The 24,602-nt window shown below is 32.0% G+C and overlaps 1 protein-coding gene across 1 annotated transcript in view; it reads left to right on the top strand.

The window, feature by feature from the left end:
• Positions 1-14,973: 14,973 nt before the first annotated feature.
• The window catches only part of LOC143244596 (voltage-gated delayed rectifier potassium channel KCNH8-like), a 99,570-nt gene continuing 89,941 nt past the window's right edge, over positions 14,974-24,602 (top strand). Inside the window, exon 1 of the mRNA XM_076489572.1 lies at positions 14,974-15,141. Within this exon, the coding sequence (XP_076345687.1) occupies positions 15,066-15,141 (76 nt within the window). The 5' untranslated portion in view covers positions 14,974-15,065. The remainder of the gene's footprint in view (positions 15,142-24,602) is intronic.

The following is a 24,602-nucleotide window of genomic DNA, read 5'->3' as shown; positions in this document are numbered from 1 at the left end:
CTTACACTACAAACATCAGTAGTGAGAATATCATTTACAGCTTACTTGTTGGTTATTTAATACTTGTAATCTTACACTACAAACATCAGTAGTGAGAATATCATTTACAGCTTACTTGTTGGTTATTTAATACTTGTAATCTTACACTACAAACATCAGTAGTGAGAATATCATTTACAGCTTACTTGTTGGTTATTTAATACTTGTAATCTTACACTACAAACATCAGTAGTGAGAATATCATTTACAGCTTACTTGTTGGTTATTTAATACTTGTAATCTTACACTACAAACATCAGTAGTGAGAATATCATTTACAGCTTACTTGTTGGTTATTTAATACTTGTAATCTTACACTACAAACATCAGTAGTGAGAATATCATTTACAGCTTACTTGTTGGTTATTTAATACTTGTAATCTTACACTACAAACATCAGTAGTGAGAATATCATTTACAGCTTACTTGTTGGTTATTTAATACTTGTAATCTTACACTACAAACATCAGTAGTGAGAATATCATTTACAGCTTACTTGTTGGTTATTTAATACTTGTAATCTTACACTACAAACATCAGTAGTGAGAATATCATTTACAGCTTACTTGTTGGTTATTTAATACTTGTAATCTTACACTACAAACATCAGTAGTGAGAATATCATTTACAGCTTACTTGTTGGTTATTTAATACTTGTAATCTTACACTACAAACATCAGTAGTGAGAATATCATTTACAGCTTACTTGTTGGTTATTTAATACTTGTAATCTTACACTACAAACATCAGTAGTGAGAATATCATTTACAGCTTACTTGTTGGTTATTTAATACTTGTAATCTTACACTACAAACATCAGTAGTGAGAATATCATTTACAGCTTACTTGTTGGTTATTTAATACTTGTAATCTTACACTACAAACATCAGTAGTGAGAATATCATTTACAGCTTACTTGTTGGTTATTTAATACTTGTAATCTTACACTACAAACATCAGTAGTGAGAATATCATTTACAGCTTACTTGTTGGTTATTTAATACTTGTAATCTTACACTACAAACATCAGTAGTGAGAATATCATTTACAGCTTACTTGTTGGTTATTTAATACTTGTAATCTTACACTACAAACATCAGTAGTGAGAATATCATTTACAGCTTACTTGTTGGTTATTTAATACTTGTAATCTTACACTACAAACATCAGTAGTGAGAATATCATTTACAGCTTACTTGTTGGTTATTTAATACTTGTAATCTTACACTACAAACATCAGTAGTGAGAATATCATTTACAGCTTACTTGTTGGTTATTTAATACTTGTAATCTTACACTACAAACATCAGTAGTGAGAATATCATTTACAGCTTACTTGTTGGTTATTTAATACTTGTAATCTTACACTACAAACATCAGTAGTGAGAATATCATTTACAGCTTACTTGTTGGTTATTTAATACTTGTAATCTTACACTACAAACATCAGTAGTGAGAATATCATTTACAGCTTACTTGTTGGTTATTTAATACTTGTAATCTTACACTACAAACATCAGTAGTGAGAATATCATTTACAGCTTACTTGTTGGTTATTTAATACTTGTAATCTTACACTACAAACATCAGTAGTGAGAATATCATTTACAGCTTACTTGTTGGTTATTTAATACTTGTAATCTTACACTACAAACATCAGTAGTGAGAATATCATTTACAGCTTACTTGTTGGTTATTTAATACTTGTAATCTTACACTACAAACATCAGTAGTGAGAATATCATTTACAGCTTACTTGTTGGTTATTTAATACTTGTAATCTTACACTACAAACATCAGTAGTGAGAATATCATTTACAGCTTACTTGTTGGTTATTTAATACTTGTAATCTTACACTACAAACATCAGTAGTGAGAATATCATTTACAGCTTACTTGTTGGTTATTTAATACTTGTAATCTTACACTACAAACATCAGTAGTGAGAATATCATTTACAGCTTACTTGTTGGTTATTTAATACTTGTAATCTTACACTACAAACATCAGTAGTGAGAATATCATTTACAGCTTACTTGTTGGTTATTTAATACTTGTAATCTTACACTACAAACATCAGTAGTGAGAATATCATTTACAGCTTACTTGTTGGTTATTTAATACTTGTAATCTTACACTACAAACATCAGTAGTGAGAATATCATTTACAGCTTACTTGTTGGTTATTTAATACTTGTAATCTTACACTACAAACATGTAGTGAATATCATTTACAGCTTACTTGTTGGTTATTTAATACTTGTAATCTTACACTACAAACATCAGTAGTGAGAATATCATTTACAGCTTACTTGTTGGTTATTTAATACTTGTAATCTTACACTACAAACATCAGTAGTGAGAATATCATTTACAGCTTACTTGTTGGTTATTTAATACTTGTAATCTTACACTACAAACATCAGTAGTGAGAATATCATTTACAGCTTACTTGTTGGTTATTTAATACTTGTAATCTTACACTACAAACATCAGTAGTGAGAATATCATTTACAGCTTACTTGTTGGTTATTTAATACTTGTAATCTTACACTACAAACATCAGTAGTGAGAATATCATTTACAGCTTACTTGTTGGTTATTTAATACTTGTAATCTTACACTACAAACATCAGTAGTGAGAATATCATTTACAGCTTACTTGTTGGTTATTTAATACTTGTAATCTTACACTACAAACATCAGTAGTGAGAATATCATTTACAGCTTACTTGTTGGTTATTTAATACTTGTAATCTTACACTACAAACATCAGTAGTGAGAATATCATTTACAGCTTACTTGTTGGTTATTTAATACTTGTAATCTTACACTACAAACATCAGTAGTGAGAATATCATTTACAGCTTACTTGTTGGTTATTTAATACTTGTAATCTTACACTACAAACATCAGTAGTAATCTTACACTACAAACAGTGAGAATATCATTTACAGCTTACTTGTTGGTTATTTAATACTTGTAATCTTACACTACAAACATCAGTAGTGAGAATATCATTTACAGCTTACTTGTTGGTTATTTAATACTTGTAATCTTACACTACAAACATCAGTAGTGAGAATATCATTTACAGCTTACTTGTTGGTTATTTAATACTTGTAATCTTACACTACAAACATCAGTAGTGAGAATATCATTTACAGCTTACTTGTTGGTTATTTAATACTTGTAATCTTACACTACAAACATCAGTAGTGAGAATATCATTTACAGCTTACTTGTTGGTTATTTAATACTTGTAATCTTACACTACAAACATCAGTAGTGAGAATATCATTTACAGCTTACTTGTTGGTTATTTAATACTTGTAATCTTACACTACAAACATCAGTAGTGAGAATATCATTTACAGCTTACTTGTTGGTTATTTAATACTTGTAATCTTACACTACAAACATCAGTAGTGAGAATATCATTTACAGCTTACTTGTTGGTTATTTAATACTTGTAATCTTACACTACAAACATCAGTAGTGAGAATATCATTTACAGCTTACTTGTTGGTTATTTAATACTTGTAATCTTACACTACAAACATCAGTAGTGAGAATATCATTTACAGCTTACTTGTTGGTTATTTAATACTTGTAATCTTACACTACAAACATCAGTAGTGAGAATATCATTTACAGCTTACTTGTTGGTTATTTAATACTTGTAATCTTACACTACAAACATCAGTAGTGAGAATATCATTTACAGCTTACTTGTTGGTTATTTAATACTTGTAATCTTACACTACAAACATCAGTAGTGAGAATATCATTTACAGCTTACTTGTTGGTTATTTAATACTTGTAATCTTACACTACAAACATCAGTAGTGAGAATATCATTTACAGCTTACTTGTTGGTTATTTAATACTTGTAATCTTACACTACAAACATCAGTAGTGAGAATATCATTTACAGTAATCTTACACTACAAACATCAGTAGTGAGAATATCATTTACTTACTTGTTGGTTATTTAATACTTGTAATCTTACACTACAAACATCAGTAGTGAGAATATCATTTACAGCTTACTTGTTGGTTATTTAATACTTGTAATCTTACACTACAAACATCAGTAGTGAGAATATCATTTACAGCTTACTTGTTGGTTATTTAATACTTGTAATCTTACACTACAAACATCAGTAGTGAGAATATCATTTACAGCTTACTTGTTGGTTATTTAATACTTGTAATCTTACACTACAAACATCAGTAGTGAGAATATCATTTACAGCTTACTTGTTGGTTATTTAATACTTGTAATCTTACACTACAAACATCAGTAGTGAGAATATCATTTACAGCTTACTTGTTGGTTATTTAATACTTGTAATCTTACACTACAAACATCAGTAGTGAGAATATCATTTACAGCTTACTTGTTGGTTATTTAATACTTGTAATCTTACACTACAAACATCAGTAGTGAGAATATCATTTACAGCTTACTTGTTGGTTATTTAATACTTGTAATCTTACACTACAAACATCAGTAGTGAGAATATCATTTACAGCTTACTTGTTGGTTATTTAATACTTGTAATCTTACACTACAAACATCAGTAGTGAGAATATCATTTACAGCTTACTTGTTGGTTATTTAATACTTGTAATCTTACACTACAAACATCAGTAGTGAGAATATCATTTACAGCTTACTTGTTGGTTATTTAATATTGGTAATCTTACACTACAAACATCAGTAGTGAGAATATTTTTTACAGCTTACTTGTTGGTTATTTAATACTTGTAATCTTACACTACAAACATCAGTAGTGAGAATATCATTTACAGCTTACTTGTTGGTTATTTAATACTTGTAATCTTACACTACAAACATCAGTAGTGAGAATATCATTTACAGCTTACTTGTTGGTTATTTAATACTTGTAATCTTACACTACAAACATCAGTAGTGAGAATATCATTTACAGCTTACTTGTTGGTTATTTAATACTTGTAATCTTACACTACAAACATCAGTAGTGAGAATATCATTTACAGCTTACTTGTTGGTTATTTAATACTTGTAATCTTACACTACAAACATCAGTAGTGAGAATATCATTTACAGCTTACTTGTTGGTTATTTAATACTTGTAATCTTACACTACAAACATCAGTAGTGAGAATATCATTTACAGCTTACTTGTTGGTTATTTAATACTTGTAATCTTACACTACAAACATCAGTAGTGAGAATATCATTTACAGCTTACTTGTTGGTTATTTAATACTTGTAATCTTACACTACAAACATCAGTAGTGAGAATATCATTTACAGCTTACTTGTTGGTTATTTAATACTTGTAATCTTACACTACAAACATCAGTAGTGAGAATATCATTTACAGCTTACTTGTTGGTTATTTAATACTTGTAATCTTACACTACAAACATCAGTAGTGAGAATATCATTTACAGCTTACTTGTTGGTTATTTAATACTTGTAATCTTACACTACAAACATCAGTAGTGAGAATATCATTTACAGCTTACTTGTTGGTTATTTAATACTTGTAATCTTACACTACAAACATCAGTAGTGAGAATATCATTTACAGCTTACTTGTTGGTTATTTAATACTTGTAATCTTACACTACAAACATCAGTAGTGAGAATATCATTTACAGCTTACTTGTTGGTTATTTAATACTTGTAATCTTACACTACAAACATCAGTAGTGAGAATATCATTTACAGCTTACTTGTTGGTTATTTAATACTTGTAATCTTACACTACAAACATCAGTAGTGAGAATATCATTTACAGCTTACTTGTTGGTTATTTAATACTTGTAATCTTACACTACAAACATCAGTAGTGAGAATATCATTTACAGCTTACTTGTTGGTTATTTAATACTTGTAATCTTACACTACAAACATCAGTAGTGAGAATATCATTTACAGCTTACTTGTTGGTTATTTAATACTTGTAATCTTACACTACAAACATCAGTAGTGAGAATATCATTTACAGCTTACTTGTTGGTTATTTAATACTTGTAATCTTACACTACAAACATCAGTAGTGAGAATATCATTTACAGCTTACTTGTTGGTTATTTAATACTTGTAATCTTACACTACAAACATCAGTAGTGAGAATATCATTTACAGCTTACTTGTTGGTTATTTAATACTTGTAATCTTACACTACAAACATCAGTAGTGAGAATATCATTTACAGCTTACTTGTTGGTTATTTAATACTTGTAATCTTACACTACAAACATCAGTAGTGAGAATATCATTTACAGCTTACTTGTTGGTTATTTAATACTTGTAATCTTACACTACAAACATCAGTAGTGAGAATATCATTTACAGCTTACTTGTTGGTTATTTAATACTTGTAATCTTACACTACAAACATCAGTAGTGAGAATATCATTTACAGCTTACTTGTTGGTTATTTAATACTTGTAATCTTACACTACAAACATCAGTAGTGAGAATATCATTTACAGCTTACTTGTTGGTTATTTAATACTTGTAATCTTACACTACAAACATCAGTAGTGAGAATATCATTTACAGCTTACTTGTTGGTTATTTAATACTTGTAATCTTACACTACAAACATCAGTAGTGAGAATATCATTTACAGCTTACTTGTTGGTTATTTAATACTTGTAATCTTACACTACAAACATCAGTAGTGAGAATATCATTTACAGCTTACTTGTTGGTTATTTAATACTTGTAATCTTACACTACAAACATCAGTAGTGAGAATATCATTTACAGCTTACTTGTTGGTTATTTAATACTTGTAATCTTACACTACAAACATCAGTAGTGAGAATATCATTTACAGCTTACTTGTTGGTTATTTAATACTTGTAATCTTACACTACAAACATCAGTAGTGAGAATATCATTTACAGCTTACTTGTTGGTTATTTAATACTTGTAATCTTACACTACAAACATCAGTAGTGAGAATATCATTTACAGCTTACTTGTTGGTTATTTAATACTTGTAATCTTACACTACAAACATCAGTAGTGAGAATATCATTTACAGCTTACTTGTTGGTTATTTAATACTTGTAATCTTACACTACAAACATCAGTAGTGAGAATATCATTTACAGCTTACTTGTTGGTTATTTAATACTTGTAATCTTACACTACAAACATCTGTAGTGAGAATATCATTTACAGCTTACTTGTTGGTTATTTAATACTTGTAATCTTACACTACAAACATCAGTAGTGAGAATATCATTTACAGCTTACTTGTTGGTTATTTAATACTTGTAATCTTACACTACAAACATCAGTAGTGAGAATATCATTTACAGCTTACTTGTTGGTTATTTAATACTTGTAATCTTACACTACAAACATCAGTAGTGAGAATATCATTTACAGCTTACTTGTTGGTTATTTAATACTTGTAATCTTACACTACAAACATCAGTAGTGAGAATATCATTTACAGCTTACTTGTTGGTTATTTAATACTTGTAATCTTACACTACAAACATCAGTAGTGAGAATATCATTTACAGCTTACTTGTTGGTTATTTAATACTTGTAATCTTACACTACAAACATCAGTAGTGAGAATATCATTTACAGCTTACTTGTTGGTTATTTAATACTTGTAATCTTACACTACAAACATCAGTAGTGAGAATATCATTTACAGCTTACTTGTTGGTTATTTAATACTTGTAATCTTACACTACAAACATCAGTAGTGAGAATATCATTTACAGCTTACTTGTTGGTTATTTAATACTTGTAATCTTACACTACAAACATCAGTAGTGAGAATATCATTTACAGCTTACTTGTTGGTTATTTAATACTTGTAATCTTACACTACAAACATCAGTAGTGAGAATATCATTTACAGCTTACTTGTTGGTTATTTAATACTTGTAATCTTACACTACAAACATCAGTAGTGAGAATATCATTTACAGCTTACTTGTTGGTTATTTAATACTTGTAATCTTACACTACAAACATCAGTAGTGAGAATATCATTTACAGCTTACTTGTTGGTTATTTAATACTTGTAATCTTACACTACAAACATCAGTAGTGAGAATATCATTTACAGCTTACTTGTTGGTTATTTAATACTTGTAATCTTACACTACAAACATCAGTAGTGAGAATATCATTTACAGCTTACTTGTTGGTTATTTAATACTTGTAATCTTACACTACAAACATCAGTAGTGAGAATATCATTTACAGCTTACTTGTTGGTTATTTAATACTTGTAATCTTACACTACAAACATCAGTAGTGAGAATATCATTTACAGCTTACTTGTTGGTTATTTAATACTTGTAATCTTACACTACAAACATCAGTAGTGAGAATATCATTTACAGCTTACTTGTTGGTTATTTAATACTTGTAATCTTACACTACAAACATCAGTAGTGAGAATATCATTTACACAGTAATCTTACACTACAAACTGAGAATACATTTACAGTTGGTTATTTAATACTTGTAATCTTACACTACAAACATCAGTAGTGAGAATATCATTTACAGCTTACTTGTTGGTTATTTAATACTTGTAATCTTACACTACAAACATCAGTAGTGAGAATATCATTTACAGCTTACTTGTTGGTTATTTAATACTTGTAATCTTACACTACAAACATCAGTAGTGAGAATATCATTTACAGCTTACTTGTTGGTTATTTAATACTTGTAATCTTACACTACAAACATCAGTAGTGAGAATATCATTTACAGCTTACTTGTTGGTTATTTAATACTTGTAATCTTACACTACAAACATCAGTAGTGAGAATATCATTTACAGCTTACTTGTTGGTTATTTAATACTTGTAATCTTACACTACAAACATCAGTAGTGAGAATATCATTTACAGCTTACTTGTTGGTTATTTAATACTTGTAATCTTACACTACAAACATCAGTAGTGAGAATATCATTTACAGCTTACTTGTTGGTTATTTAATACTTGTAATCTTACACTACAAACATCAGTAGTGAGAATATCATTTACAGCTTACTTGTTGGTTATTTAATACTTGTAATCTTACACTACAAACATCAGTAGTGAGAATATCATTTACAGCTTACTTGTTGGTTATTTAATACTTGTAATCTTACACTACAAACATCAGTAGTGAGAATATCATTTACAGCTTACTTGTTGGTTATTTAATACTTGTTGGTTATTTAATACTTGTAATCTTACACTACAAACATCAGTAGTGAGAATATCATTTACAGCTTACTTGTTGGTTATTTAATACTTGTAATCTTACACTACAAACATCAGTAGTGAGAATATCATTTACAGCTTACTTGTTGGTTATTTAATACTTGTAATCTTACACTACAAACATCAGTAGTGAGAATATCTTGTAATTTACAGCTTACAGCTTGTTGGTTATTTAATACTTGTAATCTTACACTACAAACATCAGTAGTGAGAATATCATTTACAGCTTACTTGTTGGTTATTTAATACTTGTAATCTTACACTACAAACATCAGTAGTGAGAATATCATTTACAGCTTACTTGTTGGTTATTTAATACTTGTAATCTTACACTACAAACATCAGTAGTGAGAATATCATTTACAGCTTACTTGTTGGTTATTTAATACTTGTAATCTTACACTACAAACATCAGTAGTGAGAATATCATTTACAGCTTACTTGTTGGTTATTTAATACTTGTAATCTTACACTACAAACATCAGTAGTGAGAATATCATTTACAGCTTACACTTGTTGGTTATTTAATACTTGTAATCTTACACTACAAACATCAGTAGTGAGAATATCATTTACAGCTTACTTGTTGGTTATTTAATACTTGTAATCTTACACTACAAACATCAGTAGTGAGAATATCATTTACAGCTTACTTGTTGGTTATTTAATACTTGTAATCTTACACTACAAACATCAGTAGTGAGAATATCATTTACAGCTTACTTGTTGGTTATTTAATACTTGTAATCTTACACTACAAACATCAGTAGTGAGAATATCATTTACAGCTTACTTGTTGGTTATTTAATACTTGTAATCTTACACTACAAACATCAGTAGTGAGAATATCATTTACAGCTTACTTGTTGGTTATTTAATACTTGTAATCTTACACTACAAACATCAGTAGTGAGAATATCATTTACAGCTTACTTGTTGGTTATTTAATACTTGTAATCTTACACTACAAACATCAGTAGTGAGAATATCATTTACAGCTTACTTGTTGGTTATTTAATACTTTAATTTAATACATTGTAATCTTACACTACTTGTAATCTTACACTACAAAGTCAGTAGTGAGAATATCATTTACAGCTTACTTGTTGGTTATTTAATACTTGTAATCTTACACTACAAACATCAGTAGTGAGAATATCATTTACAGCTTACTTGTTGGTTATTTAATACTTGTAATCTTACACTACAAACATCAGTAGTGAGAATATCATTTACAGCTTACTTGTTGGTTATTTAATACTTGTAATCTTACACTACAAACATCAGTAGTGAGAATATCATTTACAGCTTACTTGTTGGTTATTTAATACTTGTAATCTTACACTACAAACATCAGTAGTGAGAATATCATTTACAGCTTACTTGTTGGTTATTTAATACTTGTAATCTTACACTACAAACATCAGTAGTGAGAATATCATTTACAGCTTACTTGTTGGTTATTTAATACTTGTAATCTTACACTACAAACATCAGTAGTGAGAATATCATTTACAGCTTACTTGTTGGTTATTTAATACTTGTAATCTTACACTACAAACATCAGTAGTGAGAATATCATTTACAGCTTACTTGTTGGTTATTTAATACTTGTAATCTTACACTACAAACATCAGTAGTGAGAATATCATTTACAGCTTACTTGTTGGTTATTTAATACTTGTAATCTTACACTACAAACATCAGTAGTGAGAATATCATTTACAGCTTACTTGTTGGTTATTTAATACTTGTAATCTTACACTACAAACATCAGTAGTGAGAATATCATTTACAGCTTACTTGTTGGTTATTTAATACTTGTAATCTTACACTACAAACATCAGTAGTGAGAATATCATTTACAGCTTACTTGTTGGTTATTTAATACTTGTAATCTTACACTACAAACATCAGTAGTGAGAATATCATTTACAGCTTACTTGTTGGTTATTTAATACTTGTAATCTTACACTACAAACATCTGTAGTGAGAATATCATTTACAGCTTACTTGTTGGTTATTTAATACTTGTAATCTTACACTACAAACATCAGTAGTGAGAATATCATTTACAGCTTACTTGTTGGTTATTTAATACTTGTAATCTTACACTACAAACATCAGTAGTGAGAATATCATTTACAGCTTACTTGTTGGTTATTTAATACTTGTAATCTTACACTACAAACATCTGTAGTGAGAATATCATTTACAGCTTACTTGTTGGTTATTTAATACTTGTAATCTTACACTACAAACATCAGTAGTGAGAATATCATTTACAGCTTACTTGTTGGTTATTTAATACTTGTAATCTTACACTACAAACATCAGTAGTGAGAATATTATTTACAGCTTACTTGTTGGTTATTTAATACTTGTAATCTTACACTACAAACATCAGTAGTGAGAATATTATTTACAGCTTACTTGTTGGTTATTTAATACTTGTAATCTTACACTACAAACATCTGTAGTGAGAATATCATTTACAGCTTACTTGTTGGTTATTTAATACTTGTAATCTTACACTACAAACATCTGTAGTGAGAATATCATTTACAGCTTAATTGTTGGTTTTTTAATACTTGTAATCTTACACTACAAACATTAGTAATCAGAATATCATTTACAGCTTAGTTGTTGGTTATTTAATACTTGTAATCTTACACTACAAACATCAGTAGTAAGAATATCATTTACAGCTTACTTGTTGGTTATTTAATATTGGTAATCTTACACTACAAACATCAGTAGTGAGAATATCATTTACAGCTTACTTGTTGGTTATTTAATACTTGTAATCTTACACTACAAACATATGTAGTGAGAATATCATTTACAGCTTACTTGTTGGTTAGTTAATACTTGTAATCTACACAAATACCAATATGTACACATATAGCTACACCCAAAAACACGACTATATGTATATGATGTCCCAAAAATAAAACTCTATAGGGAAGATGAGATCTTCACGAAAACGTATCAAACGAACGTGAAGTGTCACATTTTCCAATGGGCATGACTTAACAGCCACTAGATATATATATATTTAGGCCATTAGAATTATTTTTAGGACTTAATTTGCATACAGTTGTCTGTTGTGTACCCTAAATGATAACAAAGTTGTACGTCGTAAATACAGTGCATAGAATTTGAGTTTATTATGAGCTAGCGTACAATACGATGCACCTGACAAACAGTTAAACTATTTCAAACAAGTGGAGAAAGAAATAACTTAGTTTCATTTACGTTTATAGACTTTTCAATAGCGTACAGATAACTCACTGCATAGCTTTGTACTTAATTCCAACTAAACAAACAAAATACAATTTTTGTTTTATTTAGAGCTTCGCGCAAAGATACACGAAGGATATCTGCGTTAGCAGTTCCTAATTTAGCAGTGTAACATTAAAGGGAAGGCAGCTAGTCTTCACCACCCATCTCCAACTCTTGAATTACTCTTTTACCAACGAATATTGGGATTGACCATAACATTATAATGCCCCACGGCTAAAAAAGGTGAGCTAGTGTAGTGTGAAAGAGATTCGAACCCGTGATCCTCGGATTACGAGTCGAGTGCCTTAACTACCTGGCTACGCAGGGCCTAATAGATTTTTCATTGTTTCGTATTTCCAATGAAAATATTGTTTTAATATATAAACTATACGGGAAAGTAATAGGTGTCAGAGTTAGTGAACAACATGCAAACCCTTTTTCATGTGAATACGAGACACGTTTAAACAAATATATAACGTAATCACAATTTATAATTACATTAGATTTAAGAATATTTATTACGCGTTCATTCACACTCATTTTTTTTCTCTATATACCTAAAGATAATCCAGGTGACTATTATTTGAAAACTGTCCTTATAGGCCCGGCATGGCCAAGCGTGTTAAAGCGTTCGACTCGTAGTCTGAGGGTCGCGGGTTCGAATCCCCTTCGCACCAAACATGCTCGCCTTTTTAGCCGTGGGAGCGTTATAATGTGAAGGGCAATCCCACTATTCGTTGGTAAAAGATTAGCCCAAGAGTTGGCGGTGGGTGGTGATGACTAGCTGTCTTCCCTCTAGTCTTACACTGCTAAATTAGGGACGACTAGCACAGACAGCCCTCGAGTAGCTTTGTGCGAAATTCAAAACAGACAATCAATTCTCGTCTCTAATAAATAAAGCAAACAAAGGCACAAATTAACGGACTTTTGGTATGTTCATGTGAGATCCTTTTAAAAAAATGTAAATTTATGATCTATCTCTTACCAACATAAGATGTCATTGTAAGTGTAATTTTAAGTCAAACATATCACTCTTAGTTGTAGTCAGTATATCCCTTTTGAAATTTCTAGTCTTGTGTGATTTAAAATGCCAGACCTTCATAATTATTTTTTGACTCGTACGTAATAATTTCGTTACTTTAAAGTTACATATTTTGTTCAAATATTATTGTGAAAAATAATTTGGTTCTTTCAAGTTACATATTTTGTTCAAATATTATTGTGAAAAATAATTTGGTTCTTTCAAGGTTACAACTTTTATGTAAATACTATATGTAAGAAATAATTTGATTTTTTCAAGGTTACATATTCTATGTGTATATATAAAAAACACCAACCGGTTATGTTACGGTTCGATCCCAAGCTTTTACCATATCCTCTACAGCCTAATAAGGTCATTTATTTCCTTATGTATTTATGTTACTTCAAACTATTTCTCTTTAGTGACTAAGGTTTAAGTTTTCTATTATTCGTTAAAAACGTCAATGAAAGACAACCTTTTATCATCCTAAACTATTAAGAACTATTCGGGTCACCAAGTATCACTTCAAGTTTTATATTTTCCCATCTATACATCTTATTATAACGAGGAGAGCTAGTGGTTACAAATTGGATAGTTAGGACCATTATTAAAACTAATGATTTTGTACAGACCAATAGGGCCCAGCATGGCCAAGCGTCTTAAGGCGTTCGACTCGTAATCCGAGGGTCGCGGGTTCGAATCCCGATCGCTCCAAACATGCTCGCCCTCCCAGCCGTGAGGGCGTTATAATATGACGGTCAATCCCACTATTCATTGGTAAAAGAGCAGCCCAAGAGTTGGCGGTGGGTGGTGATGACTAGCTGCCTTCCCTCTAGTCTTACACTGCTAAATTAGGGACGGCTAGCACAGATAACCCTCGAGTAGCTTTGCGCGAAATTCAAAACAAACAAACAAACCGACCAATAGACGCTTTTCATTGTGGCCAAAAAAAAAATCCTTTCAGCTAAGATTCATGTTAATTTATTTCTCACGTTTAATGTTCATTGTTAAGTTTTAGGTGTTTTTTTAGCAGTCATAACTCCAGCAAAATACGTTTTTATAGTGTTTTCAGAAGGTCGATAATAGTCATTGTAATTGCGCTCCTTACTCGTAGCCAATGTAATCAGTTATGTTTAATTATAAGTAAGACAACAATTGGTATTGAACAGTCAACACCTTACCTTAGTTTCACTTTTACAATGCCAATTTAGTGTTGAATGACGATATATTACAGATTTACTGTAAATTTATTAATTCCTACTTCAATTAAATGGCAACGTATATGCAAGTGTATCAGTTTCTTGGATAAGGTCCTGTTGTAACATTGAAACTTATGTGCTATCTTTCTCATTTTCAGGGAATTTTCCTACAGTTCCAACCGGCACAAGAAATAAACAAAACATAAACGCTTCTAGGAAGTTTCGCGTAATTCGATCCACAACAATTTAACGAGATGCCGCCCAGAAAAGGACTTGTTGCACCGCAAAACACCTTTCTCCATACTATCGCCACTCGGTTTGACGGCACCCGTAAGTAAAGCTTGCATTAAAATATTATGATTGGATCCGCGGTTATGTGCACTTGGCTGTTTTTATCGCTATAGGGATTCGTTGAATTCGAAACGAAATGGTTCCCACAAGAATCGTTTTCGTATCAGGCTCAAGCCATGTTAATCCTTAGTGAAAGTATCCGAAAAAGTTACTACTATTCAGAGAAATTCACGCATCTTTAGTTTGGGCTTAATTTAGTTATTTCAGTATTTTTGTTAAAAACAAAACCGAACTAAAGAAGAAATTAGAATATTTTTTTAACATTTTGTTTACCTGTTTATTAGGCCCGGCATGGCCAAGCGTCTTAAGGCGTTCGACTCGTAATCCGAGGGTCGCGAGTTCGAATCCCGATCGTTCCAAACATGCTCGCCCTCCCAGCCGTGGGGTCGTTATAATATGACGGTCAATCCCACTATTCGTTGGTAAAAAGAGTAGCCCAAGAGTTGGCGGTGGGTGGTGATGACTAGCTGTCTTCCCTCTAGTCTTACACTGCTAAATTAGGGACGGCTAGCACAGATAGCCCTCGAATAGCTTTGTGCGAAATTCAAAAACAAACGAACAAAACCTCTTTATTATACTGTATGGATATTTATTTATGAATAGAAAAAGAGACTGCAGTATAAGCTAATTAAGCTGAACTGATGAAAATGATGTATTTAAGTAAAAATATTAATAATAAATTAATAATAATAATAGCGATTTTTTTTGTTTCATTTACTATTGGGCCCAGCATGGCCACGTAAGTTAAGTCGTTCAACACTTAATCTGAGGGTTGCGGGTTCGAATCCCCGTCACACCAAATATGCTAGCCATTTCAGTCGTGGGGGCGTTATAATGTGACGGTCAATCCCACTATTCTTTGATAAAAGAGTAGCCCAAAAGTTGGCGGTGGGTGGTGATGACTAGCTGTCTTCCCTCTAGTCTTAAACTGATAAACTAGGGACGGCCAGTGCAGATAGGCCTTTAATAGCTTTGCGCGAAATTCGAATAGAAACACGGAAACATACTTCGGGATTTTCATATATATGATATACTTGTTTTAATGTATCAGTAGAACTAGTAGCTAATAATGAAATGACAGAATGTTATAACCAGTACACAAAAAATGAAATTTAACGAAGATAGTGAAAGATACAGTGGAAATCGATATAACGTTACGAAAACATGGTCTTGTACATGTTAAATGAAAAACGTAATACGGGGCTAGGTATATAATAAGGGCAGAAATATGAAATGACATCACAAGGCTATGCAGAGTTGTTGTGGTTAAACAATATTAAATTATTTGTTCCTTGTGATTTTCATTCTTCGAATTCTTCGAAAACTTTTTACGATTTTCTACAGTTACAAAATTTAAAACATTCATATTTTTGTGATATCATCTAGCAATATCCTCTGTTTGACGCTAGATGGTAGTGTAAAACAGAATGTTTAAATTAAAGCACAAACAACATCATGGCTATCTGTGCTCTGCTATTTGTTATTTTGAATTTCGCACAAAGCTACTCGAGGGCTATCTGTGCTAGCCGTCCCTAATTTAGCAGTGTAAGACTAGAGGGAAGGCAGCTAGTCATCACCACCCACTGCCAACTCTTGGGCTACTCTTTTACCAACGAAAAGTGGGATTGACCGTCACAGCTGAAAGGGCGAGCACGTTTGGTGTGACGAGGAGTCGAACCCGTTACCTTCAGATGACAGTCAAGCGCCTTAACCACAGTATATGTATGTGTAGAAGTCTAATATTTTGAAGATGTTATTGAGTTTATTTTAGTCTCATTAATGTTGTGCGTATTAAATTTTGATCTTAAACATGACTGATTTATGTTTTCATGGACAAATTGCTATTCTATACTGTTTAAGTTGTCAGTTTTTATTAATATTATTAAAAAGGTGTTATGTGGAACTTAATAATATTGAAACATTTTTTTTAAGAGACTGGATAATATAGGCTCTTAGTGAACTCAGTCTGAGCAAGTAGAGTTATTTTCTTCATTGACGGTATTTCATGAGCAAATTCAGAAGGAAGTAATAGTAAGTAATCAGTAAGGAGAATATATCAAGAACTGGTACAAACGAATGTCTATTTCAACTTGAATAAAATTTTAACTTGTATTCATTGCTGTCAAAGCAACACCGCGAAGTCACAGAAAGTATATTAACACAAGAAAACTTAACCGTAGTGAATAAAAGACACAACTGAAAACCATAATTGGTCTCTCAACCAAAGGATATATTTTACTAACGTATAAAGACATTACTGTGGTATAAACTGCTGAAATAAAATTTTCTTGTGGGATTACTTTCCTGAAGGACTCTTTCAACTTATTGGAAATACAAAGAAATACAAGACTTCTTTCGCCACCATCAGATTTCTTTTACTATTTCCTAACTTTTTATTATCTGGAGAATTATAAGTATTACTGAAGAACATAAACAGAGTTTTGTTTTCAGAACAAAGTACTTCCAAGCTCCGTAATTTTCCTTTAGAGCAATGATCGTTATTATATATAAAGTATATTAACTTATAACACAAAATTTGTAATTACAGTACCAAAGCGTTGGAGATATTCAATTTGTCAGACATGACTCAAATGTCAACTAATTAGCCGTTATGGAGGATCACATTAAGGGTTAAGTGTTAAGCATTTTGTCTCAGCTCCAACTGCACCTAAATCCTTTTACTATAATTAATTAAACTTACAAGTTAATAAAGTAAGTATTTGTAATTCCAATTATTATAATTTTCTAATAGTTATTTAAAGGGTGAAAGTTGGGAATGACACGGGGGTGGAAACATAGGGTGGTTTATTTCTACTATAATGTTATTGTGACAACTATCTTTCATGTTAAAATATCAGTGGCCTTCTGATAATTTGTAGCAAACAGTTTGTTTGTTTTTGAATTTTGCGCAAAGCTACTCGACGGCTATCTGCGCTGGCCGTCCCTAATTTAGCAGTGTAAGACCAGAGGGAAGACAGCTAGTAATCACCACCCACCGCCAACTCTTGGACTACTCTTTTACCAACGAATAGTGGGAATGACCATCACATTATAACGTTCCCCATGGTTGGTGCGACTGGTATTCGAACCCGCGACCCTCGGATTACGAGTCGAATGCCTTAACACGCTTGGCCATGCCGGACCGTAGAAAACAGTGAAATATAAAACGTGTTAAGACATTATGAGTCAAAACACTCGACCCTTAATCGCTGGTTTGATCTTCCGTAGCTCTACCTAGCTTAATATTTACATAAAGTCATGTCTATTAGATGAAATGTCTTCAAAGCCTTTGTGTGCTGTGTATGACCACAGATATATTTAACTACGACTTAATAACTAATAAGAAGAATTGAAAATGGACGTTTTCTTCTTTCTGTTTTTGAGTGGTTGGAATTTCGTAATGGACATTTCGATTCACACAGACACACACATATATATATACACTGCTGGCCAAAATCTTAAGATCAATGAACATAAAGAAAAAATATGCATTTTGCGTTGTTAGACTCAACTACTTATTTGAGTAGAGCTTTAAAAGATAAAAATAAGAAAAGGGAAAATAAAAAAAAACTTTTTTAGCATTTAATATGGAAAATGTGAACACTATGAAATTAACCTAAATACTAGCTGGTAAAAAGTTTAAGACCACACTAAAACGAAGCGTTAATCGGTAAACACGTAACAAAATTTAGTCATTTGTGTTCAAGCATTAGCGTTGTCAACATCTACCACTGACATCTCCTGTGTTACATTGGGTAAAAACGTGGCAAAGGCTAAAAAGTTGACAGAGTTTAAACGTGGCAGAATTGTCGAGCTGCAAAAGCAAGGTCTCTCTCAACGTGCCATCGCTGGTGAGATTGGGTGAAGTAAAACTGCTGTTGAAAATTTCTTAAAAGACCCTGAAGAATACAGAACGGGAATTTCAAGTGGTCGGCCCCAAAAAAATTTCGCTAGCGTTGAGCAGGAGGATTCGACGGGTTGTCCGACAAGACACCAGCCGATCGTCGAACCAGATTAAGGCCCTTACGGACGCAGAATGCAGCTCAAGAACAATAAGCCGGCATCTATGAGAGAAAGGCTTTAAAAACTGTAAACGTCTTAAATGGCCACCCTTCTTCCACTTTTCTATGCCCCATGTTTGGTGCTTCGCAGCAATGTTTAACCGAGCTGTTTCGTGTTGTGGAAGCCATCTGGCACGATAAGGATATCCCACCGGAGAAATTTTCTACACGATACAGCGGAGGAAGTTTCATCGTGATCTGGGGTGCTTTCTTCTTCCATGGAACAATGGAGTTTCAGGTTATACAGGGGCGTCAAATAGCAGCTGGCTACATTGGCATGTTGAAGAGAGCATCCTTATTGACTGAAGGCCCTCGCTTGTGTGGAAATTACTGGATCTTTCAGCAGGACAATGCTGCAATCCATAATGCCCGAAGGACAAAGGACTTTTTCATGGCGAAAAACGTGATTATTTTGGACCACCCAGCGTGTTCGCCCGAACTAAGCCTCATTAAAAATATCTGGGGTGGATGGCAAGGGAACTCTATAGAAATAGACGACAATTCCAAACAGTGCACGATCTTCGTGAAGCCATCTTCACCACTTGGAATACCATTCCAGCAAGCCTCCTTCAAACGCTTATATGGCCCATGCCAAAGCGAATGTTTGCAGTTATTTGCAATGACGGCCATGCAACTTACTACTAAGACCTCTTGTTGGGCATTTCCTATCATGTTTAGGACGTTTTTTGGTATGGTCTTAAAATTTTGACCAGCTAGTATTTAGGCTAATTTCATGGTGTTCACATTTTTCCCTATTAAGTGCTGAAAAGGTTTTATTTTTATTTTCATCTTTTGAAGCTTTACTCAAATACGTGGTTGAGTGTAACGACGCAAAATGCATATGTTTTCTTTATGTTCACTGGACTTAGGATTTTGGCCAGCAGTGTGTATGATATATATATGATCTATATTTAACACTTCAAAGTTTTGTATAAGTACATGAAAGTATGCTATTATAATATATTGAGATATATTTAAAATTATACACCAGAAACTGTCTGTCTCATGATATATTAAGTTATATTTAAAATTTTAAGTATTATAATTTATCTCGGACGTTATGTCTTGCAATTTCAAATAGCCAGAAATATTAATTTTAATTTAAAAATTCAATGTATGTCAGTATGTATCATACTTACCAGTAACATTGATACGCAAAATTTTCTCTCGTAAATCAAATATATTTTAATATACAAACAAAAAAAATGTTGTAATAACGGTCATTACAAATAATGATTTCGATATGAGAGTTTTACAAACTTACAAACAATGCTCAGTTTTCTATTTGATTTGGAACTGAATCTTTTTATTCACGTTCGTGGAGGGTTGGCCCGGCATGGCCAGGTGGTTAAAGCACTCGACTCGTAATCTGAGGGTCGCGGGTTCGAATCCCCGTCACATCAAACATTTCGTCATTTCAGTTGTAAGGGCGCTATAAGTTACGGTCATTCCCACTATTTGTTGGTAAAAAAGCAGCTCAAGAGTTGACGTGGGTTGTGATGAATAGCTGCTTTACCTCTGGTCTTACAATTCTAAATTAGGGACGGCTAACGCAGATAGCCCTTGAATAGCTTTGCGCGAAATTCAAAACAAACCAAGTAAGGAGAGCTAATTAATTTTATTGGTAATACACAGGTATACTTCTCTTAATAGCTAGGTAGCTTAAAGCACGCCTAAGCACGACAATAACTAACGTCCTCGTATAAGTACTAACGTCCGAAGTTAATTTACGGTAGTTGAGTGGTTCATAATGAATGTTTTAACTCTACCTGGTCAAATATCTGTAGTTTTTTGATTAATAAACGTTTATCACAGTTATAGCTTCCGAGGTTTATAGTATACGGAATGTAGCAGACCAACAATATTAAACTGTCTCCCTGCGTGTTGCACTTCATAAACTTGAAAGCGAAGTTCTAGAAAATTCTCATGGCGCAACAATACTGGTATTTTACATATGCACGTAGTACATTGCTGATTCTTACGCTCGAGGATCTTCTACAAATTTAGAGAACAGGCGAGACTTTCGCAATACTCATTTAACAATATACGTTATGTGCATTTTTAAATATATATTAAACTGAGACAAACATATATATTAAAATAAATGTATAACAGTAAACCCGTTACAAATTGTACATCACTAAATTTGCGTAAAAATTTATAAGTTCTTTCCGAAGTTAATACATATAACAATATCCAGAAGCAATTTAATCAAAGATTTTATATCCCTCAAAATGAAAACAAACAATAACAGCAATGGTGCTTAATAATTATGCTGCATTGGTATAATATTTTACAATAGCAGAAGCCTTATGTGGCATTGCAACTTTGTTAAACACGTTTACTATTTGAAAATATTCCTCTTTGTTAATTAGCCATTTTGTTCAGCGATAGTGGTTTTTCTAAACCTTATTAAAACGAGACTTAATACCACTATCACGAGTTAGGAAACCTGCATTGAGGCATCGTTCTACCCTTCGTATTGTTTACGTAAAACACAGGTAATGATTTGTATTAGAGATCCAAATTCTATAAAAAATAATGACTTTTAATAATAGCTGGAGCTAAGAAACACAAAACTCAAGTTTTAATGGTTTTAATTACGAATTACTAAAATAATGGTAAATTAATGAATACTTTTTCTGAGGTTAATTTTCATAGTTATTATATAGAAAGTATTGTACGTGTTAGTCAAGGTTTAAAGAAAATATTCAAATTGTGAATTTATAAGTTTCACTGTTTCTTCTTAAACTAAACCTTAAATTTACTTAATACACCGTTTTTAATTTCAAGATATTTAATTACAACATTGTTCGAAAATAATTGAAATATATATATATATATACTTCAAAATAAATACCCATCTTTAAGATTTTTTTTTTGTGTATGGTCTCTCAAGTTCGACTTATAATCTGAGGGTCGCGGGTTCAAATCCCTGTCGCGTCAAACATGCGCGCCCTTTCAACCGTGGGGGCGTTATAGTGTGACGGCCAATCCCACTATTCCTTGGTAAAAGAATAGCCCAAGAGATCTCAAAACAGTTTAGTCCGTAATTATATGCATTAAAATACTTTGTGATCATAAATTCTGAATTTGATCACTAGAGGGATTTTGTTTTGAGAGATTTTCTGCTTGTACAACCGGTAACTAAAGCTAAAATATTTTTTAAAAATTATTTTAACTTTAATGCCTATATATTTTATTACCTTTTATGTTTTTAGACGTAATAAATTTAATTTTGTACACCGGAGTCATTATCAACTGTTGATCTCCCTGATGTACAGGTTATGAAAATTTTTCAATAGATTATATTAACTATACGGAACTCATTCATTTCGTGTGTAAGGTTAGTCGATATCACTTTACGATCTATTGATGTTTGTTATTTTTCAACTTATAATACCGCCAGAGGGAACTAAAGAAACGTCTGTGATAGGCTTACTTATCTCATGCAATTATATGGTTGGGCCAGAGCTAAAAAATACAGAGTCGAGAGTAATCAAGATATTAAATATTGATTTTTTTCTTTCTTATGAGCACCCTGATATTAAACTACCAAGTTAATGTAGTAATAGTATTAGGTACATGTACTCAGAATAGTAGGTATTACACCTGGAGGTGAAACATCACTTATTTACTTTCACCACCAAATACCGCTGTAGCTACCTAAGTTTAAATATACTGCTCTTGTGGAATTTTATGGAACTAATTACAGTACACTTTCAAGTCTTATTACCTGATTTTGGTATTTTTAACCTGCACAGCCAGATCAAGACACTATGTGGTTAAGGAGTAACCACCCCAATTTAAAACTGCTAATCAGAGGATAGGTAACCAGTTTACATCATATGTTCTTTTTTCTGATTGGTGGAATTACCGAAACGTCACAAACCATGAAAGCTCAGATCATTTTACTGCATATCAAGATTTAAGAATGGACCCTCTGTTCCACAGTGAGGAATACATAATACAAAAAGCTGTTTAATATTTCTAAAATTATAGAAAACAAAGACAACTATTTTTCACAAATGTTTATCTTATTACGTCTTATAGAACACATCTCGAATTAGCTATTTACAAAATATTAAGGTTATTTTCCAATATAAAATGAAATTATTTTTTTACTTGTCTTCGTTAAAAAGAATCGTTTGTTTGTTTTGGATTTAAGCACAGAGCTACACAATAGGCTATCTGTGACTTGCCCACCACGGATATCGAAACCCAGTTTTTATCGTTAGAAAGGGATCTATATTAGTTCTCCATTTTGTATTTTACAACCTTTTTTACATGTGTTTGACACTAACGTATGTTTCTTCAAAATTAATAAACACTTTTGACGTTTGGCATCTTCGTTACATCACACGTAAACCTAATTTAGTTTCAATTTTCTATAATTAGGAGACACTTTTTCACGTTTAAAGAGCAACTTGTTAGAGTACGCTTCTTTCACAGCTAGACTGATAAATCAGTTTACCACTGAATCAATGAAGCTGTTAAAATAAATGTACACGTATAAGAAGTAAACATTTTGTTCATATTTTATAAAGTGATTTTGATAGTAAACCCACCAAATTATAAGTATGTTTGTTTGTTTTAAATTTCGCACAAAGCTACACGAAGGCTATCAGCTCTAGCCGTCCCTACTTTAGCAGTGTAAGACTAGAGGGAAGGCAGCTAGTAATCACCGTCCACCGTCAACTCATGGGCTACTCTTTTACCAACGAATAGTGGGATTGACTGACACGTTATAAAGCCCCCACGGCTGAAAGGGCGAGCATGTCTAGTGTAATGGGATTTGAACTTGCGACCTTCGGATTACGAGTTGAGTGCCTTAACCATGCTGGGCCAGTTATAAGTAATTACAAATAATAAAAATTCCTTAAAATTGAATCTGTTTGCAAAGATTTGTTTTGAATTTCGCGCAAGCCTATGAGGGCTATCTGCGCTAGCCGTCCCTAATTTAGCAGTGAAAGACTACAGGGAAGGCAGATAGTCATCAACACCCACCGCCAACTTATAGGCTGAAAGGGCGAGCATGTGTGGTGCGATCGGGATTCGAACCCGCGACTCTCGAACTACGAGTCGAACGCCTTAACACGCTTGGCCATGTCGGGCCTCTTTCAAAAGGTCAACTGGACAAAACGTTTGGATTTGACATTTTTTAAGGTTAAATGTTTATAATGATGTTTTTAAAACTTGTTTTTCTTAGGAAGATCTTATGGTGTTTTAGTACGATTTAAAAAATCTAGTAGGAGTTTGTCTGCTATTTTGTCATCAATAGTTATCAAGAAAATACAAAAGCCAGTTATGTTTGATAAAAGAACAATAACCTTCCTAACAGATCTGTTTATTAAAGATTTTTCCATCATGATAGTGTTA

This window comes from Tachypleus tridentatus, chromosome 1 (assembly GCF_004210375.1).
Source record: "Tachypleus tridentatus isolate NWPU-2018 chromosome 1, ASM421037v1, whole genome shotgun sequence".
Classification (NCBI taxonomy): domain Eukaryota; kingdom Metazoa; phylum Arthropoda; class Merostomata; order Xiphosura; family Limulidae; genus Tachypleus; species Tachypleus tridentatus.
The sequence above is the reverse complement of the archived record's forward strand: the minus strand, read 5'-3'. Positions and strand labels throughout refer to the sequence as shown.